General features: G+C 46.1%; 1 protein-coding gene across 3 annotated transcripts in view; it reads right to left on the bottom strand.

Annotated features, from left to right (window-relative positions):
• LOC140384641 (uncharacterized) overlaps positions 1-27,898 on the bottom strand; it is a 508,791-nt gene that overhangs the window by 325,118 nt on the left and 155,775 nt on the right. For all 3 annotated transcript variants that reach the window (XM_072466529.1, XM_072466530.1, XM_072466528.1), the window contains one exon: positions 4,548-4,621. In XM_072466529.1, the coding sequence (XP_072322630.1) occupies positions 4,548-4,613 (66 nt within the window). In that variant the 5' untranslated portion in view covers positions 4,614-4,621. The remainder of the gene's footprint in view (positions 1-4,547; positions 4,622-27,898) is intronic.

Consider the following 27,898-nt stretch of genomic DNA (forward strand, 5'->3'; position numbering starts at 1 on the left):
ATGACATTCAATGGCATTACCATTGCTGAATCCCCCACTATCAACATCCTGAAGTTTCCCATTCACCGGAAACTGACCTAGACTAGCCATTTAAATGCTGTAGCTACAAGAACACATCGGAGGCTAAGAATCCAAGAAACTCACCTCCTCACTCCACAAAGCCTGTCCACCACCTACAAGGCACAAGTCAGGAGTGGGTGATGAAATAGTCTCCACTTGCCTCGACGAGAAAGCTCCAATACTCAAGAAGTTTGACACCATCCAGGACAAAGCAGCCAACCCGTTTGGCACCCCTTCCACAAACATTCACTCTCTTCACCACTGACGCACAATGAAAGCTGCGTGTACCATCTACAAGATGCACTGCAGAGACTCACCACGGCTTCTTAGGTAGCACCTTTCAAACCCACGACTGCTACCATCTAGAAGGACAAGGGCAGCAGAGTACACCACCACCTGCAAGTATCCTGTCAAGCCACTCACCACGGCTACTTACGTAGCACCTTTTAAACCCATACCTTCTACCATCTAGAAAGACAAGGGCAGCAGACATACGGGTACACCACCACCTGCAAGTGTCCCATCAAGCCACTCACCATCCTGACATGGAAATATATCACCCTTCCTTCACTGTCGCTCGGTCAAAATTAAAAACACACAAGAAACTCAATACCTTCCAGGACAAAGCAGCCCACTTAATTGGCACCCCATCCATCACAATAAACATTGACTCCCTCCACCACCGATGCACAGTGGTAGCAGTATATACCATCTTTCTACGAGATGCTGCAACTCACCAAGGCTCCTTCGAAAGCATCTTCCAAACCCACCACCTAAGAAGGACAAGAGCAGTAAATGCATAGGAACATCACCACCTGCAATTTCCCTTCAAAATCACACACCATCCTGACTTAGAACAATGGGCGAAGTTCTCCGGAAACGGTGCGTTGTCCGCCGACTGGCGCCCAAAACGGCGCAAATCAGTCGGGCATTGCGCCGCCCCAAAGGTTCGGAATGCTCCGCATCTTTTGGGGGCCGAGCCCCAACCTTAAGGGGCTAGGCCCGCGCCGGACAAATTTCCGCCCCGCCAGCTGGTGGAAAAGGCCTTTGGTGCCCCGCCAGCTGGCGCGGAAATGACATCTCCGGGCGGTGCATGCGCGGGAGCGTCAGCGGCCGCAGACGGCATTCCCGCGCATGCGCAGTGGAGGGAGTCTCTTCCGCCTCCGCCATGGTGGAGACCATGGCGAAGGCAGAAGGGAAAGAGTGCCCCCGTGGCACAGGCCCGCCCGCGGATCGATGGGCCCCGATCGCGGGCCAGGCCACCGTGGGGGCACCCCCCGGGGCCAGATCGCCCCGCGCCCCCCCCGGACCCCGGAGTCCGCCTGCGCCGCCTTGTCCCGCCGGTAAGATAGGTGGTTTAATCTACGCCGGCGGGACAGGCATTTTAGCGGCGGGACTTCGGCCCATCCGGTCCGGAGAATCGCGGGGGGGGGCCCGCCAACGAGCGCGGCGCGATTCCCGCCCCCGCCAAATCTCCGGTGGTGGAGAATTCGGCAACCAGCGGGGGCAGGATTCACACCGGCAACCGGCAGGGGCAGGATTCACGCCAGCCCCCGGCGATTCTCCGACCCGTCGGGGGGTCGGAGAATCTCGCCCAATATCTCTGTTGCTTATGTCACTGGATCAAAATCCTGAAACTCCCTTCGTCTCAACCAGTGATAGAAGATGATCTGTTACATGCAAGTATCTTATGTCCAGTGCATGCTTTGTATTTCTTCTGTTTTCCTCATGAGCTAAAGGGAAAAACATGGAAGTAATAGATTACTAAAGCATGGGCATGCCAATGCTTTTGAAAAAATTGGAGAACTGTTGCCAGAGTACACATCTTCAGTGATACTCCACCAACCTGATAGTGATGTTAAGTTTTGTAGGCAAGGTATGACATATTATTGTGGAAATCTTTTGTAAATCAGCATATTTTCCCCAATTTAGTTATATGTGAGCTGGCATTCCTCTATTCTTTCTGGTACTTCAAAGGAAAGTCCATTTGTGCTTTTTCTCATACCACACAAGTGCCATGCAATTACCATCTCCAACAAGGGCGAATCCAACCATTTCCCCATGACATTCAATGGCATTACAATCACTGAATCCCCCACCATCAATATCCTGGGGGTTACCATTGACCACAAGCCTAATTGAAATAGCCACTAAATGTAGCGGTTACAAGCGCAGGTAAGTGGCTGGATATTTTGCAACAAGTAATTCACTTGCTGACCCCCCAAAGCCTGTCCACCATCTAGAAGGTACAGGTCAAGAGTATGATGGAATACCATCCACTTGCCTGGATCAGTACAGTTCCAACAATACTCAGGAAGCATGACACAATCCTAGACAAAGCAGCCCATGGTATCCCATCCACCACCTCAAACATGCATGCTCTCCACCACTGATAAATCGTTGAAGGGGTATGTACCACGGTAGCACAAGTGGATAGCACTGTGGCTTCACAGCGCCAGGGTCCCAGGTTCGATTCCCCGCTGGGTTATTGTCTATGCGGAGTTTGCATGTTCTCCTCGTGTTTGTGTGGGTTTCCTCTGGGTGCTCCGGTTTCCTCGCACAGTCCAAAGACGTGCAGGTTAGGTGGACTGGTCATGCTAAATTGCTCTTAGTGTCCAAAAAGGTTAGGAGGGGTTATTGGAACTCGGGGATAGGGTAGAAGTGAGGGCTTAAGTGGGTCGGTGCAGACTCGATGGGCTGAATGGCCTCCTTCTGCACTGTATGTTCTATGTTCTACATACATCTGCAGCAACTCACTATGGTTCCTTCGACAGTACTTTCCAAACCAGCAAGCTCCATCACCTAGAAGAACAAGGTCAGCAGATGCATGAGAACACCACCATCTGGAAGTTACACATCACCCTGACATGGAACTATAATCGCCATTCTTTCACCAGGTTCAAAACCCTGGAACTCTCTCCCTAAAAGTACTGTAGATGTACCTTCATCAGTTGGACTGCAGCGATTCAAGAAAGCTACACACCACCATCTCCTCAGACAATTAAGATTGAGCAACCAATGCTGGATTTATCAGCGACACACATCCCATATAAAAATTAAATCTCCTGAATGGAATGCCCCTTCATTCTATAAAGACACTGCCCTAAAACTCCATCCTGTAAGCTGCTATTCATCTTGTCAGGGTTATTTCTATCCCTCATCAGGATGCCATACATTGCGAATGCCAAATATTTCTTTGAATGAGTTGGCCCTGCATTGTGGTTTGAGATCAGCTAAAAAACACACTGAGGGTAACTTTGACTGTGCAATAATGTAAAATGGATGATAGTGAATAAGCAGCCCATTTTACAACCTTCCTTACTTTTATGAACCAGCAGACTAATTTTGGATCATTACAAAGGAATTTATTTTTTGAAAGCAATAATGTTGGTCATACATAAACATTTGGCATGTTGAATGAATTGCACATAGGCAGGAATACTCACATGCATCTTTTACCATTTTCAGATTGTTGGAAAATTGTCACTGAGTTCACATAGGATGGAAACCAACTAAATTTTATCTGCCTTCCCTATTACCAAAGAATAAGGGGAACAGAAATACTGTCAAAGGTGAAACTGAAAGAAGTATGTGGGAAACATTAATGCCAAATCTGCAAACCTTTTTATATAGAGAACTACGCGTCAAGTGGCATCAACACAATATGAGACTATGAGATTATTTTCAAGTTTCTACTGCAAAAACTGCACTTAAAAACAGGGACCAAAATAGCACACAAAATGAAATCACTTACTACCGGGTTTTCATCTGTGCCACACTTCCAGTGGACCTCACTCTAGGTGAGCAAAATTCCCACCAAAAACTGGTGGAGCTTCATATAAATCAAGGTTAAATGAAGTAGCTGCAACACCCAAAGCCATTTGGGTCTCTTGCCTGCATTGAGACTACCAATCCCTGCTCCCACTCACCAAACAATTTAACTTAGTAAAAGGTTACTTACAGCTAACAATAGCGGAATATTCAATTGTAGTCAGGCAAAGCTGCATGAAGATTTGGCACATATTTTTACTGTAGTCACTTACAGATTTGGCGCCTTAAAGGTCTTCACAATTAATGAACATACAAAGGTTGGCTCTGCAAAAATGTTGCTTGCTGCTCTAAAGGTTACATCCTTTCACTTCTGACACATCTACCCCTCCCATTCATGGTGCTGCTGCAGGCTCTTCTAAATCATCCCACGTTGCCACAATTTGCCCTTACAGATCAGCAAGGTGCCCATTATATTTTCTGCATCATAACAAGGGTCACAAAGCAAAATGGTTTAGATTCCCACACATTGCCTACCTGATTTACATTCCATATGAAAATCATCCCCATATGTTTTAAAGGCAATGTAACAGGAGGGATTAATGTATAGAGCAAAAATGTTCGGGTGAAAATTATAAACACCCCTTCAGTCCCTCGCCACAATTTTCATCCAGCACTATAGTTAGTTCCTTTGTTCTGTTTTGTAAATTACACAGTACCTTGTTATAATTGGAAATTATTTCAGCCCGTTCTTCTGCAATTAATGTCTCTAAATCTTTCTTCATGTCAAAAGCTGAAAAATAAATGAAAATTGTTGGTGAATAATTCATTTGCATATCAAAATACAGTATACGTTCTTCTCTGTCAAAAGGAAATTTCTTAAATGAACTACAAAGTTGCACACAAACACTGAAAGTTTCTCCTGTACTATGCCAACATGGGATCAATGATTCCCAAAGATAATGTAGATGAATGGAGTTTTTGAGGTAAACTGACCATAGATTGAGATAAAGGCCTGAATTTTAATCCTTAGGGCGGGTAACGAGAGTTGGGAACATTTCTGGCTCAACCTACCCACCCTGGGAGAAAGTGCCCACAAAAGTGTCACCCTGACTCAGTGAAAATCCAGGCCATAATCTTTCAATCCTTTACATAATGATGCAGACGTAGTTGGTCAGGATTTTGAAACTGCCAGCCTTCTTATTAATACAATTTGTTGTAAGCACGTTCTCTGTGTAACTTTTCAGATTACAATTTCTATATCGCTTCTAGACCACGGACCAAATTTAACACTTGGGAGCAGGGTACCCGCCCACCTTGTGTTAAGGTCAGGGGACAATCCCACTCCAGCTTGACTGGCTCGCCCCACAGCCATTCAGCAGCTGTTGGGCTGTTGATTGACTTGAGGCAGCACCCCCCATCACCACCCCCAAACCCCTCTCCGCAATCAGGGCAGATGTTCCATTTCTGAGAGCTGCCAGGAAATCAATGGCTGGCAGCTCTCTCGTCCTAGCAGTGCAACTGAGAGTGGATACACTGATGGAGCCTGAACAAAGCTGATCGTTGGGACTAGGACTAGGCTGGCAGGTCCTGCCGTGGGGAGCAAGGTGCCACACAAACTACAAGTTTCTGCTATAAGAACAGGGAGATTATGATGCTGTACAAAACACTTGTTAGGCCACAGTTAGAGTACTGTGAGCAGTTCTGGTCGCACCATTATAGGAAGGATGTGATTGTATTAGAAAGGGTTCAGGGGAGATTCACTTGGATGTTGCCTGGAATTGAGCATTTCAGCTATGAAGAGAGGCGAAATAGGGTAGGGTTGTTGTCCTTAGAGCAGAGAAGGCTGAGGGGGGACCTGATTGAGGTGTACAAAATTATGTGGGACATAGATAGCGTAGATAGGAAGAAGCTTTTCCCCTTAGTGGAGGGTTTAAGAACCAGAGGGCATAGATTTACGGTAAGGGACAGGTGATTTAGAGGGGATTTGGGGGAAAACTTCACCCAGAGGGTGGTGGGAATCTGGAACTCACTGCCTGAAAGGGTTATAGAGACAGGAACCCTCACAACATTTAAGAAGACTGCTAGGGCAAGAGAGCACTTGAAACGCCATAGCTTACAAGGCTATGGCCCAAGTGCTGGAAAATGGGATTAGAATAGATAGCTGTTTGATGATTGCCACAGACACGATGAAGGCCTCTTTCTGTGCTCTAAAACTCTCTGACTCTATGACAAGCAAACTTGCTCAATGCACCTGCATGGTCCACATTTGGGAATTGTGTGTCAGATCAGTCAGCTTATGACACATAATGATATGACAAGTTCCCAAAGCAGGCATGAGCATTCTTTTCTAGATGACAGTGACACAGTGGTTATCACTACTGCCTCACAGCACCATGGACTCAGGTTCGATTCCAACCTTAGGACAGCCTGTGTGGAATTTACATGTTCTCCCCGTGCCTGGGTGGGTTTCCTCCAGGTGCTCAGTTTCCTCCCACAATACAAAGATGTGCAGGTTAGGTGGGCTGGCAATGCTAAATTGCCCCTTGTTGTCCAAAGGTTAGGTGGGGGTAAGGGGATAGGGCAGAGGAGTGGGCCTAAGTAGGGTGCTCTTTTGGAGGGTCGTTGCAAACACAATAGACCAAATGGTCTCCTTCTGCCTTGTTTTTATGATTCTATGGTATACTGTACCCTCAGAAGAGTTTCTGTAGAGCCATCTCCAGCAGCACCATGGATCCAAATTTCACATCCATTGTGCAAAAACAAATAACAATACAGCACAGGAACAGACCCTTCGGCCACCCAAGCCTGTACCGGTCATGATACCAACCTTTGCCAAAACCCTCAGCACTTCCTTGTGCCGTATCCCTCTATACCCATCCTATCCATGTGTTTGTCAAGATGCCCTTTGAACGCCGTTAATGTATCTGCTTCCACAACCTCCCCTGGCAACGTGTTCCAGGCACTCACCACCCTCTGCATAAAAAACCTGCCTCGCACATCTCCTCTAAACTTTGCCCCACGGACCTCAAACCAATGCCCCCTGGTGACTGACCCCTCCACCCTGGGAAAGAGTGCCTGCCCATCCACTCTATCCATGCCCCTCATAACCCTTGTAGACCTGCTGGAAGTTATGCGGGCACGATTAGGTGCAGCTCCTTCATTTGATAGATCATTGAGATTGACATGCTGTGAGAGGACATCAAAAGATTTCAAGGCTACAGAGGGAAGACTTTTAACTACAACTTGACATGCTGAAAGACAGTTCAGTGATTTTCAAAGTTAGAGGGAAGAGCTGCCGCACGACCCCCATTCCGGGAACGACCCTTGACCTGAGCCCCTCCAGCCCGGCCAAACCCAACCCCCCCACGCCCCCAGGTATCCTGAAGATAAGTGCAGAGAGGGTCTCATCTCCTTGCCTCCCTCCCCATTTCAGAGTTCACAACGCCAGGTTGGCACTGCCTAGGGGTGGGGCCTGAAGGGGGTCTCTCTGGGGGAGGGTTCTCAAGGGGGGGCCTTTGGGGAAACACTCCTGTTTTCCCGCTGGCAGCAGCATTTTGCTTTTTGCTTTCGGGAGCATCGTGGCCACTAAGATTGAATGATAGACTTTACCAATCAAATTTTATATCCAAATATTTCTCCCATTACTTCACAAAGGAAAACAAGCAAACCTCTGGAAAATCTATGCAATTTTACTTTCGATATTATTAATCTCTTAGAGATTGCTTTTTTTGGATCAAATATTCAAAGACTTAGTCAATTACTGCACATCATATTCCACAGAGTATTTAATCAGCTCTATTTTGCTTATCTTTCTGATGCCCAAACCTGTTCCGAACGAGATGTTTATTCAGCACTTCCCATCTGAGGTGTTAATCAGCACACAATTAATGGCTTTAGCTGGAATTTCTTTGCGCTCATGGATGACTTGCTGGATTGCAATGAAAAACCCTCCACATGCTTCAGGCTCTTAAATTTCAATTTGTCTCCTGTTCCAATCTCAGTTAATTTTTTTTAGAATCAGAAAACCCAGGTTTTTAGAAAAGAATTAAGCCACAAGGTCCTTGGCCTAAAACATTAAGTTTTTACTACACAGAATTAAAGAACATGAATATTAATATCTATACTCTCCTATCTTAAAATGTCAGTTATGTTAAAGATATTAAAAGGACAATTTAACACAAATACTTAGGGCGGGATTCCCCACCCCCACAGTGTGTTTTGCAAAGGTGAAGCGACCCGCCATTGGCAGGCCGCAGGATCTACTAGTCCTGCCACAGTCAACGGATTTCCCCATTGTTTGCACCCTCTGCTGCCGGGGAACCCGCAGTTAGGGGTCACTATCGGTTGGACTCCCGGAAAACCTCACCAGTGGGAACGGCTGGAGAATTTCAGGCTCATACTTTAAACCAAACTTCTTAACTTTCCTTCTATACCCATTTGACTTACACCCACAATAAACTCAAGTCATATAAATATGAGAAATTGGAATCTTAACCACTTGTTCTGAATATTGTTTCAAATATTCGTATAAGGGCTGAAATTTCTTGGGCCTTCCACTTGCTTCCAGCAAAGCTGTCTCTTCAAATGTCTCAGTTTTAGACTCACCATTTTACACAGATGTTTTTAGCATTTTAATCACCCCACCTCGAGTCAGAACTCTCCTGGTTCTAAAATTCTTTAGCACTGAGGTCTTGCATCTAAAACTTTCTCACTCTTCTCAGCCTGGCCATCCCAAAAGTCCAATTTATCTTCAGGAGTCTTTCAGTTAACAAGAGTTTTATTTCTTATAGCCAATATCTCAAGCTCTGATGGAACTAGATGTTTTCTGCAGCAAGTTTGTTCTAAACAAAAAAACGAAAAAAATACCTGATTGAGACCTGAGCCACACCACAATCTACTCACCCCTATAATTAACTTTTTGTTAGAGTGGCATGGTGATGCAGTGGTTAGCACTGGTACCTCACGGCACCATGGATTCAGGTTTGATCCCAGCCCCTGGTCATTGTGCATGTGGAGTTGCACATTCTCCACATGCCTCGTGGGTCTAACCCCCACAAACCAAAGATGTGCAGGGTAGGTGGATTGACCACACTAAATTGTCCCTTAATTGGGAAAAAAAAGAATTGGGTACTTTAAATTTAAAAAATTATTTTTGTTGATCATTTTCTATTGTTTATATCCCAGGCAACTTGGTCACATGATCAGCTATTGGAAGCAAGGCTTTTTTCCAGAAATCATCTCCTACTGAAACCTGGGGGGAAATTTTATGGAGTTTGCGACTGCAGGAAATGTGGTGTGTGAGGTGATTTAATTAGGTGAGATGCAAAAGCTCAATTTCCTGATGGCAGATTGAGACTCAGAGATTAAGGCATGCTTTTTCAGCCTCCTGCTGATGGGATCTTCCAGTCCTTCTGAAGTTGAAACTCTTCAGTGGGTCCTCCGGCACCTCGGCAGGCGAACCATTCAAAAGCCTGTAGACTTTGGCAGGGCCGGAAGATCTTGTCAGCGGCTAATTGCTCGGCACATCTGCTGTGGGAAAACTTGTCGCGGGTGGGGTGAGGGCACCAGATAATCTCAGCCAAAGTTATTGGCTTGTTTGTGGCATATCGAGCCTCATCCTACTTTCAAGATAAAGTGAGCAGCGCACTAGAATCTTGTGGCACCCAGCTTACATTTGTGCAATTGTGTTAAGGTCAGCGGTTTTCCTTGTTTAACTCTATGGCACAAAGGAGGGGATCATGAGAATGGCAGATCTCATGGTGACGCTGGACTCGCAAGGGTGAGTGACTGGTGAAGATGGGGTCGGGTGGGTTGTGGAGTTGGGTTGGTGTTATGGAAGAGTGGAAACAGAATCCAAGGGAGGACAGAGGGTGGGAGTCAGGGAAATGGAGCAGTCAGGCGGGAAGGACCTAGCAGCCTGGGTGTGATAGGGTTGGAGGTTGGGCGGGTGGGGGATGGTGATGGTTGTAACAGCCAGTCGAGGTAGAAAATGAGGGGTCTCAATGGCAATATCAGTACTGTCCAAACGTGTTTCCTTCTCAGGGGGTTGGCTGGCATGGTCCTTCAAAGGCTTTGGGTTCACTCTTAACATTTCTATTAACCCTGCTGAGAGTGATCTGACGCAACGCCCTTCACAATGCGCTGAAGGGAGGGGCAGCTAAGCCTGCAAGTTCAGCCATGTCCCACAGAGTAGCGAGTAAAACATTCGACACTAAGATGATCATTCAATAAAGAGTAAACAAGAAAAATGACATTGCTTTTTGTACAGTAAAGGAAATGTCTCTTCCCGCTTGGGTCACTGTCTGTGCGGAGTCTGCACATTCACCCAGTGTCTGCGTGGGTTTCCTCTGGATGCTCCGGTTTCCTCCCAAAGTCCAAAGATGTGCACGTTAGGTGGATTGGCCATGCTAATTGCATTTAGATTAGATGTGGTTGCTGGGTTACAGGGATAGGGTGGAGGTGTGGACTTAAGTAGGGTGCTCTTTTCGAAGAGCCGGTGCAGACTCGATGGGCCTAATGACTTCCTTCTGCACTGTAGATTCTATGATTCAATGAACACTCCTGTAACTATCAATGCATGCTAACCCTAAGGTGTGCCAGTACATTTAGTTCTCTGACTAGACTAGTCTCAACAAATAAGGATGATGCACGCATGAATAAAGTGAAATCAATCTAATGTGAAATATTTACAAGTGAATGTCTGACTAGGAGGCTCTTACGAACTCACCCGTAACTGTAACAATGTCCACTGACAGTAGGTTTCACCAGTGAAAAGCTTCTCCCGTCGTAACATTGCACATATCTCCAATACATGCCACCGGCACTTTAAATTTTAATTGTAATCTTGTGGAAAATGCGAAAAAGCAAGAGAGCAGAAGTGGCGCATACTTCTTGTTACGCCGTTACGGCATGGTCTTAAAAAAAAGTCACCCCACCCTCTCCCAGTTCTTGGGGCGGCACGGTAGCACAGTGCTTAGAACCGTTGCTTCACAGCGCCAGGGTCCCAGATTCGATTCCCTGCTTGGGTCAGGGTGTGTGTGGAGTCTGCACATTCTCCCAATGTCTGCGTGAGTTTCCGCTGGATGCTCCGGTTACCTCCCACAAGTCCCGAAAGACGCCCTGTTAGGTAATTTGGACATTCTGAATTCTCCCTCAGTGCACCCGAACAGGAGTACAGAGTGTGGCAACTAGGGGACTTTCATAGTAATTGTATTGCAGTGTTAATGTAAGTCTACTTGTGACAATAATAAAGATTATTATTAAATGAACCATCACCCCAACATAAAATATAGATTGTTCCCCCAAAATACGAGCCATCACAGTTATTTAGTTCTACACACAGTGATCAAGCTAAATAACCTGCCTACATCCACAAGAGGAATTTAATGCCCATCCCATGACGAATTTGGTGGCGGGGCATTTAAACAGGCAGGAGGCTGGTGGGTCGTAACCCAGCCGCCTTCCTGCCTCTATCCCAATTAGGTTTGTGATGGGTAGCCCAGTGGTTGGCTTTCCCATCTATTGCCAATTGAAACCTTAATTGGTAATTTGGGCCACATATAGATGCCACTGGTATTAATCCAGTGGTGGGCAGGGAGCCCCACCATGTGAGAAGCATGACAGGCAAACCTGTATGGGAGGGAATAGTGAGGGAAAGGCTATATATTTCCAAGTCGGGGTGGTGAGTGACTTGGAGGGGAACCTCCAGATAGTGAGGTTCCCCCATGTTGCTGATTAATTCGACCCCATGTTGCTGATTAATCTTCTAGATCTGGCCACAAAGGCTTTAAAGCTATACACGGACTTCTGCGAAACTACAGACCAGGCCAGAGACAAATTTGACACAAGGATGAGAATTGCAGGTCTTAAATAAGGGATAAAACCATGCAATTCTCACCCTAAGCTTAGCGAGAGGGACACGAGAGGTTAGGAAACAAAAAATAGGGAAGATAAAGAAAAAGTATTAAGATTCAGAAGGTTCCACAAAATTGTGAGAAAACTTTCAAGAAAATACGGAAAACTAAAAAGTCCTAAAGAAATTTGAAGCTGTTTTGCAAAATCAGAGAGATTGGTCAGAGTAAAAATTGGAAGATTAGGAAATGTTAAGAGTTTTCCTGAACAGGACTAAAAGTTGTGAAGTTTATTGCAATTGTTATTTAATAGCATAGGTTTCTTGGGTCAATTGAGGCCCTTAAGTGGCCAACTAATTAAATCTAGGGTCCCATCCCACCACTGTGAGCATTTTATCTATGACGGGAGTAGGCCCACGCCATGTAGACTGCTGTTCACCGAAGGTGCAAGGAGACCTCCTTTGTGGGCCCTCTTGGAAGCTGCCCCAAGGTCATCCCCACCTTTAGTTCTCTCCTCCAGCACTCCAAATCTGTTGCCCTCTCCATCTCCTCACTGGGGCTTGCCAGCCTGGCCCGGGCAAGTCCCTGCCTTATAGGGGAAGGAGGTGGCATGGTGGTATTCGCATTGGCCCCGTAATCGAGAAACCCAGGGCAAGATCTGGGAACCTGGGTTCAAATCCCCGGCTTTTAAAGCAGACCAAGGCAGGCCAGCAGCACGGTTCAATTCCCGTACCAGCCTCCTCGAACAGGCGCTGGAATGTGGCGACTAGGGTCTTTTCACAGTAACTTCATTTGAAGCCTACTTGTGACAATAAGCGATTTTCACCAGGGAGATTGGTGAAATTTTAATTCAATAAAATTCAGGAATTAAAAATCTAATGATGACCATGAAACCATTGTTGATTGTCGAAAAAATCCATCTGGTTCATTAGTGTCCTTAGAGAAAAAATCTGACACCCTTACCTGGTCTGGCCTACATATGGCTCCACATCCACAGTAATGTGGTTGACCCTTAAATGCACTCTATATGGAGGGAAGTTAGAGGTGGGCACTAAATGTTGGCCCAGCCAGCGACACCCACATCCCGTGAACGAATTTAAAAAACCTTGTAGTCCAGGCTCCCCTTCAACAGGATTGGCTGTAGTCTCAGCAATGGCGACCACTCCCAGTCAATGCTATTGGCCAACAGCTCTCTAAGCTGGGATCTCCCTCCAAGACAGGGGCCGAAGATTCACCTCAAGCAAATTAATGCTGCTCACAACATTTAAGTACGAGCAGGCCAGCGCCGAGAGCGGAGTCAAGCTCTTCCTCCCTTGCATTTTCGCCTGCAGAGTTAAGACTATGGCACAGCAAACCAGAACACTAAATTCCTTCAAATGAGACCAGACCTGTTTCTGGCTGGGCAGAAATTATGTCTTGAAAAAGGTAGATCCTACAGAATTATTAGAGCCCAGGTGACTTCCTGGACTAGTTTCAGGGGATCAGACAGCAATCTAGTCGATTTTCTGACCCCTAAATTGGCCTGAGTTTACCGCTTTTTGCCTGTCCCAGGAGAGGATGTGGTTCTGCATGGGTTGGAAAGTGTACTACTGTGATATATGTTAGGCATCATTATCACATAGAACAGCCTGAATGGACCATTTTTCCTGTCATTTTTCAAATGTCCCTCCAGCATCTCAAAAAAGACATTAAACCAAGTTGTGGATGTAAACGGCTGGGTAAAGATAAATAGCATCAAATAGACAACTCAGCACTGATGCACATAAGAGTTCCTGCGACAGTCTGTCCAATTTTCTAGCTTCACAAAGCAGGTAGCAGAGAAAATGGATATCTACTCGCACTCTTGGGTTGCTGTATCCAAATGTGGCAGGAATGATATGATGACATAATTTGTCCTATTTCCCATCTTTTCACCTCATCTGTAATAGCACCAGTATAAAACTGGTTGTTACATGTTGGCATTTTCCTAAAAACAATCTTTTGTTTCAGTGACTCAGAATATTCTTGCATATAAGCCTCCACTTCATATCCGAGAAAATTCTTTCACTTGCCCAGATAATTAGGTGAATCTATCATGCAACCAGGGTCTGAACAGTGAACCTTTTTCATTTTGTTTTGACTTAAGTTTTAATAAATTTCCTCATGTGTTGTTTGGTGTCTTCTACAAGCAGTGGAATAACATTACGCTAGAATGCAATTGAAGCTTTAGCTGCTAAACAAATATACGAAACATTAAAATAATGTGAATATTAACAGAGACAAACAAAGGTTTTAAATAATTCTTAAGCTTAATTATCTCCTTGATTTAAACATATCGTAGCAAATAGTTTTGATCAGCACGATTCAAATTTAAATAACTGTCCATTAAAATCCATAGGGCTTCAATCAAACAAACTCAAATCAGTCCTATGCTTGTATTTGCATTGAATGGCTTCGAAAAATAACTGATGGGCAGCACGGTGGCGCAGTGGTTAGCACTAACCCAAAGATGTGCAGTTAGGTGGATTGGCCATGCTAAATTGCCCCTTAACTGGAAAAAAAAGGAATTGGGTATTCTAAATTTATATTAAAAAAAGAAAAATAACTGATTTTGCAACAACAATGTCTAAGTAAGCCTGTGGTACAAGAAGGAATTCAAGCACTTTCAAGTACTGTATTGTAAATTGCAAATTGCAGACAAATAATCATCACTCTTAGTGTTGTATATTCTTGGAGAATATAGCAAATAAAATGCGAATATGAAACAAAAAGGGAAGAAAATCAACATGATTGTCATAATCCCCACGAGGACCATGGGGAAACCATTGTCGATCTCCCCTTGGGACATGTGGAGTACGAGCTTCCCAGGTAGGGGGCGGAGGCCACCCAGCTGGAGCTCATTGGACCTAAACGTTAAAGCCAGCCGAGGCAGGGCCCAGAGTTGTTGGCTGTCCCAACGGAGCCTGTGATTGTGGAGTTACTGCCGTGGGCAGAGTATTATATATAAAATAAATCCTTGTTTCACTACAGCTGGCTTCCTCGATCATTAAAATGATAAAACACAGAAACTGACTTTGGAGACACAGCAACATTTTATGAAATGCATTGAAAATGGCTCCATGCAAGGTTGTATCTAGAAAAAAATCTAGATTGCAATGAAAGCCAGAAATCTTAGTCTGAGGCAAACATAGTGAAAGCCCAAAGAAAAAATAACATTTGAAATATAGTGGAAAATAGTTTGACCTCTGCACAGGTGATATCCGACAGAAGAACTGACCAACCACCCAGAGAACTAAATACCACCTAAACCAAAACTAAAATGAATCCTACTTTTCAGTCAGCAAAAAAATCCCTCCAAGGTGATGGAATTGCTCCTTCAGAGAGGCAACACTGTTACTCTGGCCTTCTACATGGTAACAATTCTGTGATTCAATGAACCTTGCTGCTCAAGAACAAATGATAAATTCTGGAACTCATTCCAGAAATCTCTTAATAAGATCATAAGAAATAGGAGCAGGAGTAGGCCATTCAGCCCATCAAGCCTGCTCTACCATTCAATAAGATCATGGTCTCGCAAAAACCTGCTCACCTCCTCCAGCATGTCCATATAGAACTCCTGGCCCTGGTTTGTGACTCATAACCGGGCTGGGTACAGCCCCTCAAACTTCACTCCTTCCTTGAACAGAACCGCTTTGACCCTGTTGAACCCAGTCCGGCGCGTCACCAGCACTGCACTCAGCTCCAGGCAGACCTGAATCACATTCCCTTCTCAGGTGCACTTCCTCGTCTCCTTTTCCCACTGCAGAATCTTCTCCTTGTCCAGATATCTGTGCAACCATCACCCTTGGCAATCCCCCGCCTTTGGCCTCCTCCTCAGCGACCTGTGCCCTCAATCCATCTCGGGAGTTCTTTGAAGACCTCCTCCCCCACCAGTTTACCAAGCCGCTCCACTTTTCACAGCGAATCCAGTCCATGATTTCACACCAACCCCTTCAAGTTTTTTTTACTTTGACTACTGTGCAAACTACACACAATTACTTTAAGTGTTGATTCTCAGACTGTATTGAAAGGTTCAGATGTTTGATTTATCTTTGAAGGCTGCTGTCCCACTTCAAATCTGGTTACTGCAATTAACCAGGGATTAGGTGCACACTCTGTGTTTGAGGCTTAGTTCCAGTTATACTGAGGCCCATAACTCTCACTCATGCTCAGCCCCCAACATACGTCAATGCTCCATCCATGCCCCCATCCACCCCTATGATCCTTCATGCCCCATGCTTAGGTATGTCCCTCACACAACCCCTTTGCCTCCTCATGCACCCCCCCCCCCCCACCACCACCACCACCACCACCATGTCAAGATTGGGCACCTCCATGCCCATTCTGCCCTTTTACCCACCGTGGAAATTAGGATATGTTGAAAAAAAACTTTTAAACTCAGCCAACTGAGAGCCCAGAAATCCATTAGGAATAAGAGTCGACCGTTCAGCCTGTTAAGCCTGCTCCATTATTCAATTAGATCATGGCTGATTGTCTACCTCAACACCACTTGCCTGTACTATTGCCATATTCCTTGATGTTATTAATTGCCAGAAACCTATCAATTTCTGTTCTCAACGTGCTCAATGATAGAGCCTCCACAAACTGCCAGGGTAGAAAATTCTAAAGATTCACCAATCCCAAAATGAAGAATATCCTCCTCATCTCAGTCTTAAATTACCTATCCCTTATCCTGAGATTAAGTCAGCCAGGGGAAACATCCATATCCAGCCTGTCACGACATGTACAAATTTTGCACACTTCAATAAGGTTATCCCTCGATCTTTGAAAGCCGAGAGAATACAGACCCAAATCTCCCCAATTTCTCCTCATAAGACAATTCCAGCATCTCATAGCATCATAGAATTTACAGTGCAGAAGGAGGCCATTCGGCCCATCTGCACCGGCCCTTGGAAAGAGCACCATACCTAAGCCCACACCTCAACCCCATCCCCACACCTCCACCCTATCCCCGTAACGCCACCTAACCTTTTTTGGACACTAAGGGCAATTTAGCATAGCCAATCCACCTAACCTGCACATCTTTGGACTGTGGGAGGAAACTGGAGCACCTGGAGGAAATCCACGCAAACATGGGGAGAACATGCAGATTCTGCACAGACAGTGACCCAAGCCGGGAATCGAACCTGGAACCCTGGAGCTGTGAAGCAACTGAGCTAACCACTATGCTACCGTGCAGCGATTAACCTAGTGAACCTCTGTTGCACTCCCTCTATGGCAAGTACATCCCTCCTGAGAAAGGGGACCAAGCCTGTACACAATACTCCAGGTGAGGTCACAACAAGGCTCTATATAACTGCCGCAAGACATGTTTACTCTTGTACTCAAATCCCCTTGTAATGAAGGCCTTCATATCATTTGTCTTTCTAATTGCTTGCTACACCTGCATTCTAACTTTTAGTGACTCATGAACAAAGACACCCAAGTTCCTTTGGATGCTCGTACTTCCAACTTCTTACCATTTAAGAAATACTCTGAGTTCCAAATCATTTATATAAATTGTGAACAGATGTGGACCTAGCGCTGATCCTTGCGACACACTACTAGTAACAGTCTGCCATCCTAAGAATGATCAGTTTATTCCTACTCTCTGCTTTCTGTCTTTTAAAAAAATGTGTTCATGGATTGTGGGCATAACTGTGCCAGCATTTATTGCCCACCCTTAATTGCCCTTAAGAGAGCAGTTAAGAGTCAACCACATTGCTGTGGGTCTGGAGTCACATGCAGGCCAGACCAGGTAAGGATGGCAGATTTCCTTCCCAAAATGACTTTAGTGAACCAGATGGGTTTTTATGACAATTGGCAATGGTTTCATGGTAATCATTAGACTTTTAATTCCAAATTTTTATTTAATTCAAATTTCACCATCTGCCATGGCGAGATTTGAACCTGGGTGCCCACATTATTACTCTGGGCCTCTGGATTACAAGTCCAGTGAAAATACCATTACGCCATCGCCTTTCCAGAATTGTTAACCAATTCTCAATCCATACTAGCATATTTATCCAATCACATGCGCTCTAATTATACTTACTAACCTCATGTGTGGAACATTATCAAAAACCTTCTGGAAATCTAAATATACACATCCATTGTCAATGCTACAATAATATCCTCATAAAACTCCAACAAGTTTGGCAAAGTTGAGTTCCCTTTAATAAATCCATGTTGGCTCTGCCCAGTTATACAATTCTTCACTAAATGTCCAGTTATCTTTTCCTTAAAAATAGATTCTAACATTTTCCTTATCACTGATGTCAATCTAACAGGTGTGTAGTTCTCCATTCTCCCTCCTTGTTTAGTGGAGTTAACATTTACTACTTTCAGTCCACAGGAACCTTTCCAGAATCTATAATATTTGGAAAGTTAACTATCAATGCTTCCACTAGCTCTCTGGCCACCTCCTTCAACACTCTGGGATGAAGTTCATCTGGTCCAGGGGATTTATCAACCTTCAATCCAGTTAAATTTTCAAGTACTACCTCTTTACTAATATTAATTTCTTTTATTTCCTCAGTTTCACAAGTCCCTTGGTTGCCGAGGATTTTGGGAGGATTTTCTGTATCTTATGTGAAGATGGATGTTTAGTTTCACCGCCATTTGCTTGTTCTTCACTGTAAATTCTCCTGTCTCCACCAATAATGGCCCACATTTGTCCTAGTTAATCTTTTCCTTTTCACATATCTAAAGAAGCTTTGACAGTCCATGTTTATGTTTCTCGTTAGTTTGCATTCATATTCTCTTTTCCCTTTTTTCATCAGTTTCCTTGCTGTGTTCTAAATTGCTCTCTATCCTCAGGCTTACCTTGGTATTGGGGGCATAAGAGGACATATGGGGTTGGTGAGGGGGCATACCATGCCACGGGGGCCATGAGGAGAACATTTTGAACTTATCGTTCAAACGGTTCTATCATGCAGACCAAGGTTCTCGGCGGGCGTGATCGAACGGCCTGTTGCGCCCAACTCAGTGACCCGTCAAGGCCGTTAAGTCTCACGAGAGGCTCTCACGAGATTTGCAACACTCGAAACGTCTCACAATATCTAACGGAATCTAATGAGATCTTGCGACACATTGCGATGTGGATATCGGCCTCACTGGGCGTGGTCCAGATTTACATATTTAAGTGAGCAGTTAGGTTAGGCCTGGGAAACCTCTCCATGCTGTTTAGTACTGGCCCACACAAACTAGGACCAGGCATAATGGCACTTGGGGGGGGGGGGGAGGGGGTGTCTCCCAGGACATTGGACATTGGAGGCCCCTGAGTGGTCGGGCTCTGGGCAGGATGGTACCCTGGTACTCCTGCTGCCACCAGAGAACATTGGCACTGCTAGCCTGGCACCTAGGCACTGCAAGTGTCTGGGTGGCTGTGCCTGGTTGGCAGGGGCACTGACAGGGTACCAGGCTGGCGGTGTCAAGGTGCCAGGTTTCCCATGCCAGGGATAGGATCCAGGGGTTCCCTGCCTTTATGAGGTGGGGTGAGGAGGGGCTCAAGGACCCCTAATAGATATGTTTGGGTATTGGGCGGGTCTAGAAACGTGGTGGGGTTGCCGAGGAGGGGTCGAGAGATTGGGGCGGCATTTAAAAATGAAGCCCCTGCAGGAAATGAAGGTAAGTGTGGCCTCGGCAGGGCATTCCTCGCCACGGCGAAAAAAAGAGTCCTGTTTCATAGCGGGATTGTTCTTCGCACCTACCCGATGAAATGTGCCCAAAACGGCATCTGTATTTTTCCTGTTAAATCGCTCTCAAAACCTATGAGGTGCCATGAACCACGACTCTTTGAAAAGTTGACCCGACTCCATGAAAGATCAGGACATGCCTCTCGCCGCAATGGAGCCAGTCAAGTCAAGAGTCATGACATAAATTTAAGGTGAAAGGTGGAAGATATAGGAGGGATATCAGAGGTTGGTTCTTTACCCAGAGAGTAGTGGGGGCATGGAATGCACTGCCTGTGGAAGTAGTTGAGTCGGAAACATTAGGGACCTTCAAGCAGCTATTGGATAGGTACATGGATTACGGTTAAATGATATAGTGTAGATTTATTTGTTCTCAAGGGCAGCACGGTAGCATTGTGGATAGCACAACTGCTTCACAGCTCCAGGGTCCCAGGTTCGATTCCGGCTTGGGTCACTGACTGTGCGGAGTCTGCACGTCCTCCCCGTGTCTGCGTGGGTTTCCTCTGGGTGCTCCGGTTTCCTCCCACAATCCAAAGATGTGCGGGTTAGGTGAATTGGCCAATGATAAATTGCCCTTAATGTCCAAATTGCCCTTGGTGTTGGGTGAAGGTGTTGAGTTTGGGTAGGGTGCTCTTTCCAAGAGCCGGTGCAGACTCAAAGGGCCGAATGGCCTCCTTCTGCACTGTAAATTCAATGATAATCTATGATTAATCTAGGACAAAGGTTCGGCACAACATCGTGGGCCGAAGGGCCTGTTCTGTGCTGTATTTTCTATGTTCTATGTTCTATTAAGAGTACAGAGTGCAGACTTACGATCTGGCCCAGCCCACACCTTTAAAAGGCATTCCTGAAATTTGGAATCCCTGGGATGGGATTGGGAATCCTGAAGTCAGGTCCTGGTCACTATTTTTAACCTTCCATGGAGTCTCCTTGACTCCATGAAAATGTATCCTTAAGTTTCTTATGTCGTAGACGCTCATGAGTGCTTGCTGATAATTTCACAGAAGAAATTTCCTCTGAACTATCCACAACTGCAACAATTCCAAAAATGAACAGTACAGAAACACAGGAATGTATGCGCAATCTGGATACAAAAACTTTAATAGTACAATACATGTAGAAGTCAGGGACTAACATATTTTTTCTAGTTGTTCAGATATCTATTTGTGACCTTTGTAGCAATTCACAAATAGGTCCACTCTGAAACCGTCAACAGTACTTGTGGTTACTGATATCAAATTAAAAGTTACAAGGGCAAACAAAATCAAGGGGAGGGTTAGCCCTCCCAAACCTACAATTCTACCACTGGGCGGTGACGGCCGAGCAAGTAAGGGGATAGATCAAGGAGCCAGAAGTCGAGTGGGTGCGCGCGGAGGAAGCCTCCTGTAAGGGGACATGTAGCCATCTGGGATGGCCACGTCCCGGTTACAAAATGGACACTTGCAAAGAATGCAGGGAAAATTGGATAATACTGAGAAACAAGCAGGTGCAAGGTCTGTCTGTTGATTAGAACCTTAGCTCTCAGACAGGATAGAAACTGCTAAGCAATCTACATATTAATGAGCCATCTCCGGGGACAAAAGGGAAATATTTAGATACACAATGTTAAGGCAGACTCCCCGGCGCCAGACGAGACTAAAACAAAGCAGACCAACGGTCACCTAGGACACGCCCAGCAATCAGGTTCACCCCTCTATTGGAGGAAGATCAATATGAATGATTGGGAAAGACCCAATTAATTGAGGCAAAGTTCAAGGCCCGCCCAAAAGCACGCGAAGCCTTTTTGAGTACATAAGCACTCACCAAAGAGATAATCTTTCTTCTTTGGGTTTGGCTCTCAGCGAAGAGAGAGACCAGCCTAGCAGCTACACCAGACCAAGTAAGTTCCAAGTCAACGCACGCTACGAGATAGACGCTCCTCTCCTAGTTGCTATCCTGTAAACAGCTCAACCCAGCAGCCTCAGAACCGAGCAAAGGCCATTGTTCCTGTGACTGAGTGGGCACCCGAAGCTAAGTATAGGCTTTAGTAATAGTGATAGTTTAGTTTGTAGAGTTTATGCATGAGTAGATTTGACTGTGTGTAAATAAATGAGCATTGCTTTTGAACTTACTAACTGGTGTATCGAGTCTTTGATCAGTATTCGGTTGTGGCGGTGTCGAAAGATACCTGGCGACTCTTGAGCAAACGTAATTAAACAGAGCCAAATTAAGAGACAACACACAAATAGAGCAACATTTACTGGCGACTGTGGTGGGACTCGACTTAGAAGTGGCCTAACCACTCCGAGAGAACCCAAAATTTGAATTGAGAATCCAATTGGAAACAGAAAAACCACAAGCGTTAAAACAGTACTGATCAAGCCTCTGAGATTCGGAAGTGTGTTAATGCATGCGTACTAACAGGGATATAAGGTAAACCTGAGAGATTTTGTTGCGTAAAACTGTCGGGAGTTTTGTAGGCCGGAAATTAGCGAAAGCCATACCCGTGTTTACATCACCACTTTATCACCCCCTGTTCCAAATTCGGTAGCGAACCTAAATAAAGAAAATGGCAATGAAGGCAATGGAACGCCTTATGAACCCCCAGGAATTCGAGGTCGCAGCGACCAGTAGAGTAGGAAAGTGTCCCGTTTGGGAAGATGAGATCAGGAAATATCTCAAAGGGAAAGGATGGCCCCTTTGGAGTGAATTCTGCGCTAATGAGGAAACAGGTCCCGGGAGTATAGGGCATACTGTGGTGGGAGAACCTGTCAGAGATACACAAGAAGAGCTTCGGGAAAGCTCGCAAGCCGGTGGCAATCGTGTACTGTTTGGCACAATTGCAAGACACAGTGGAGGTCGTTAGGACACTCCGTAGCGAGATAAAGGAGAGAGACAGAAGTAGTGAGGTAGACGTGAGCGAGGTAGAGAAGGAGAATAGAGATTTAAAAGAGCAGTTAGCAGCAAGGGACAGAGAGGTGGATGATGCCAAGGGGGCACATCAGTCTTGTCTCACGCATTTGAACAGTTTTTAGACGCAATACGATAAGGCCTACCAGGACACGCAACATGCGGTCTTGGTACGACAAGAGACAGAACAGCAAGTGGAGAAATTGCAGAAACAGTGCAATGATCTGAAAGCAGCCCTACGAGCACTCCATACTTCCACGATGGAACAAAGGCAGAGCTTTGTAGACCACGCAAAGTGCCGGAAGCAAATTGCAGAATTGCAATCTCTGCTTTCCGTTCAAAATAGGTTTCAAAGAACATTTGGACCACAGTTAGATCAAGAAAACGGCCCCGTTTGGCAGGAATTGAACGAGACTGCCGATAGATACGTACATGGGACATGCACTCAGGAAAAATGCCAGAAAAGGAAAGCGCCCCAACCCCCAACTGAACAGGCAGAACACACCCCCATGAACCCTGTAACCACACACCGCAGGACCACAGCAGAAGGAGAAGCAGACTTCCTTTATACAACCCCGTTAACCGTGACCCAATTACGGGACGCGTGTGGAAAAATTACACCGTTCCTTCCCACTTCAGACCCCCACCATCTTTTCGCTAAAGTCAAACAACAGGCTACCATGTACGGCTTGGATGAAAAGGAGTAAGTGAAGCTCACAGTTTTAAGCCTCGACCCTTCAGTCGTGGCAGCCCTCCCCGACCCACAGAATGTAGGAGGAGGCACACTCCAAGAGATGCACACAGCGATCCTTGATGCGATCGGCTTTAACAGAGGAGACCCCATAGAAGGACTAAATAAGTGTAGGCAAAAGAAGACAGAGCACCCCACAGCATTTGCTGGACGCTTGTGGATACACTTTCAAGCAGTTTTTGGAGAGTTAGCCCGCGCCATCTGTCCCCAGATAATATGGCCAAATGGACCCGAATTCTAGTCTCCCACGCCACAGAAGCAGGACGAAAAGCTTGCGCAAATTATGACCACTCAGATGAGGCCCACAATGAAAAATGGGTTTTGAAGAGATTGTCCCGCGCCTGGGAGCAATCAATTGCAGGCAAAACCGCATTTATAACACCCGATGAAGAGCAGGCAGAGATGAACCCAGTTAAAGCACACCAGAACCCCGCATCGGTAAATGAGGGCAGGAACAGCCCACCCCAGCCCAAAGCTCAGGAATGTTACAACTGTGGACAGCTAGGACACTTTGCACGAGAGTGAAACGCGCCCCAGAAGCAGCAGAGAAGCCAACAGACAGGCACCCTAAACAGGAATAGGGCAAAGCCGATCCATAGCGTTAGCACCCCTTCAGAGAATGCAGACATGAACGGCACCGACTGACAGTGTTCGGGCTCCTCAACTTGGATCTGCGACACCCTTTGGGACAAGTCCGGTAGACCGGTAGTGGCAGGCAAAGTTCTGGGACAACCCGTAGAATTTCTTTGGGACACAGGAGGGGCCTGCACCACACTCAATTCCTCCACGATGTTCCAGTGAGACACGTGTACCACAACAGACACCATCACACTCAGCGGTTTTACAGGCCATTTTCAACAGGGACACATCACAGCCCCTGTAGAAATACAAATAGGGAACATCACAACTAAGCACCCCGTAGTTTTAATTGATCTGCCCCAGACAGCAGAACATATCCTTGGGGTCGATTTCATGAGCTCCCATAACCTTTCTTTTGACCCAGTTAACAAGTGTGTTTGGAAAATGGCAAAGGCAGCACGAGCCCCCGCCACACTCAGAGTAGGAGTACATAAACAGGATTAGCTCAGTAGGAGACTTCTGGTTCGACACTCGAGCCATTAGTGCAGACAAACAGGTTAGGGCAATCCTGCAGGAACATAAAGCAGCATTTGCACAGCACAAGCACGACTGTGGCAATTTGGCTTGCTTTGTGAACATTACAGGTCCCAACCTCAAACCCCAGAAGCAGTACGGATTTCCCCAGGAAGCAGCGGGAGAAATCTCCAAAGTAATAGAGAGTTTGTTGGATCAAGACGTACTCAGATCAATAGCCTCGACAAACAACACACCAATTTGGCCTATCAAAGAACAACAAAGAACAAAGAAATGTACAGCACAGGAACAGGCCCTTCGGCCCTCCAAGCCCGTGCCGACCATGCTGCCCGACTAAACTACAATCTTCTACACTTCCTGGGTCCGTATCCTTCTATTCCCATCCTATTCATATATTTGTCAAGATGCCCCTTAAATGTCCCTATCGTCCCTGCTTCCACTACCTCCTCCGGTAGCGAGTTCCAGGCACCCACTACCCTCTGCGTAAAAAACTTGCCTCGTACATCTACTCTAAACCTTGCCCCTCTCACCTTAAACCTATGCTCCCTAGTAATTGACCCCTCTACCCTGGGGAAAAGCCTCTGACTATCCACTCTGTCTATGCCCCTCATAATTTTGTATACCTCTATCAGGTCTCCCCTCAACCTCCTTCGTTCCAGTGAGAACAAACCGAGTTTATTCAACCGCTCCTCATAGCTAATGCCCTCCATACCAGGCAACCGGATGGATCATGGCGACTGACCATTGATTACCGGGAACTGAACAAAGTAACCCCAACAGCAGCCCCCACCGTAGCCACGAGACCATGCTCAAACAGGGACTCCAGTCAATTTTTTTTTCGGTTTTGGACATTAGTAACGGTTTTTGGTCCATTCCATTGGCTAAAGCGTGCCAGTACAAATTCGCCTTTACATTCCAAGGGTAAAAGTACACGTGGACGTGCCTTCCACAACTCCCCCTCCATTTTCCACTGACAGCTGGCAAATGGATGAGCAAAATGTTTCCGCCCCGATTGTCTGGTCCAGTATGTAGACGACTTGTTACTACAGACAGACACAAAGGGAGAGCACATTTCGCTTCTCGCTGAACTCCTAGCACTCCTAAAAGAAATTGGTTGTAAAGTCAACCCCAAAAAGGCCCAGATTTTGAAAGAGAAAGTGATTTACTTGGGAACAGTGATCACTCATGGTAAACGCGAGATCGAGCAAAAGAGAATTGACACGATCGTCAAATTGCCCCTTCCCCACAATGTCTCAGCCCTCCAGTCATTTCTAGGACTGGTTGGCTACTGCCAAAACCATATTGACGGTTTCGCCACTAAAGCAGCGCCCCTATCCAAACTTCTCAAGAAGCAGGCACCTTGGGAATGGCTTCCACAGCATCCAGATGCCGTGGACGCTTTAAAAAGAGCACTCAGCGCAGCCCCTGCACTACAGGTCCCAGATCCATTTTCCCCGTACGCTATCGAAGTAGCAAGCACCGACCGAATCCTTTCGGCCGTGCTCCTCCAGGAACGCCACGACCAATTACGCCCCGTAGTATACGCCTCATGCGTGTTAGACCCCGTAGAGCAAGGATTTTCTGCCTGTGAAAGGCACCTGCTCGTGGGTTTTTGAGCAGTACAATATTTCGCCTACATTACTGGACTCAACCCCATCACCATCCTCACAGAACACACCCCGACACAACTATTGTTAGACGGCCGACTGAAGGATGGCACAGTCAGCCAAATCCGTGCAGCCCGTTGGACCCTTCTTTTACAGGGACGGGACATCACAGTGAAAAGAACCAAGATCAACACCTTCCTTGCCGATAATTTGCAGTATGCAGGCACCCCTCATGAATGTGAGATCATCACCACAAAACACAACACAGGACCATGTACTCCCAAAACACCTCCCAAGAAAACAGGTAGTACACCCCAGAGACCCGAGCCCACAGACACATGCGCACCCCTGAAGATTTATGTGGATGGCTCCTCCACAGTGTTAAATGGAAAGAGAATTACCGGTTGCGGTATATATGTAGAGGACGCGCAGGGACGCGCCCTAGATGAAATGTAATTAAAGTTGCCAGGACACTTAGGCTCGCAGGCAGCAGAGCTGGCAGCGATTGCATACATTGTAGACCACCCCGACACGTTCCCGACCCCAGCAGACATCTATTCAGACAACTTGTATGTATGCAACAGTTTGACGGAATTCCTACCCCTGTGGTAAACAAGAGGATTTGTTTCCACGGACGGTAAACCCCTACCCTCAGCCCCATTACTCCGGAATATCTTAGAGACAGCGAAGGATAGGAAATACGGAATTATTAAGGTTTGCAGTCATCACCGCTCTTACCCCTTGGTAACGTTAAAGCAGATGCCCTAGCGAAGGCAGGCTTCAGGCATGGTTATTTTTGGAACCCCCCCGAAAGCACCCCAGTACACGCAGTTCAGGTCTCATAGACCAATATTCAGGATTTAGCGAAGGCACAGAAAGAGGACGAGAAACTCAGGGAAGTTATAAAGGGAACCTTCCTAGCCCTGTACGACAAGTTTAAAAACGCAATCAGCACACCCGACGGTGAGATTTTAACGGACGGCATTTATATAGTTCCCAGCCAGGACAGGAACCAGATCATTTGTCAGTTCCATGACAATCATGGACACCAAGGAATTGAACCCACCCGAGCCCACCTCAGACCGCTTTGTTGGTGGCCTGATTTAAAAGCCGATGTAACCCACTACGTAGAAAATTGCTTAATCTGTGCCCAGAACAATCCGGACAGATATGCGAAAAAGGCTCAACTTAGTCATACCTGCCCCGTTAATAAACCCTGGACAAATCTCCAGATAGATTATATAGGACCCCTACCCCCTTGCAGAAATGGATACAAGTACGTGTTGGTGGTCATAGACACCTTCACAAAATGGGTAGAAGAATTTCCATCGCGAACTAATAAGGCCAAGACAACGGCTAAAATATTAACACGCCACATCTTTACAAGATTGGGCCTCCCACGCAGTATAGAGTCCGATCAAAGCTCCCATTTCACAGGACATGTAATGAAAAACGTCCCCACGATTTTCGGCATTAGACAAAAGTTCCATATCGCATACCACCCCCAGTCAAGTGGTATTGTAGAACGAATGAATAGGACATTACAAGCCACCCTCAGGAAAATGGTACAGCAGAATAACAGCAGCTGGGATTCAGTACTCCCATTTGCTTTAATGTTTTTCAGAAACACGGTATCCACATCCACAGGATACACTCCCCACACCCTCATGACCGGACGCCCCATGAAAGGCAGAGTATTTATTAGGACTGGATTTGGCCAGCCCCGCAGTTACAGCCCTCACGCATGAAAATGCGGTTAAACAACTGATACAGAACAAAAAGGCAGCCCAACTCGCAGCAGCAGTGAGACTTGAAACCAGGAAGAAACAGAGCAAGGCTTGTTTCGACAAAGCAGTACACGCCACTGAGTTTACAGTAGGGCAACAAGTTATGCTTTCCCTTTACAACCCCACTTCATTCCTTTCCCCCAAATTTTCCGGACCGTACTCCATTTCGGACAAAGTCAGCCCCTCAGTATACAAAATAACCTATCCCAATGGTAAGTCTGCGTGGTTTCATATAAACCAGCTCAAGGCTTACGGCTCGCAGCAAAGCCACACACACCACACCTGCTCGCAGCAGCAGACGAGCCCCGCCCACAGAGGACGTATTCCTACTGTTACCCCAACCACTCCAGCCCACCCT

Source organism: Scyliorhinus torazame, chromosome 10 (genome assembly GCF_047496885.1).
Source record: "Scyliorhinus torazame isolate Kashiwa2021f chromosome 10, sScyTor2.1, whole genome shotgun sequence".
Lineage (NCBI taxonomy): Eukaryota > Metazoa > Chordata > Chondrichthyes > Carcharhiniformes > Scyliorhinidae > Scyliorhinus > Scyliorhinus torazame.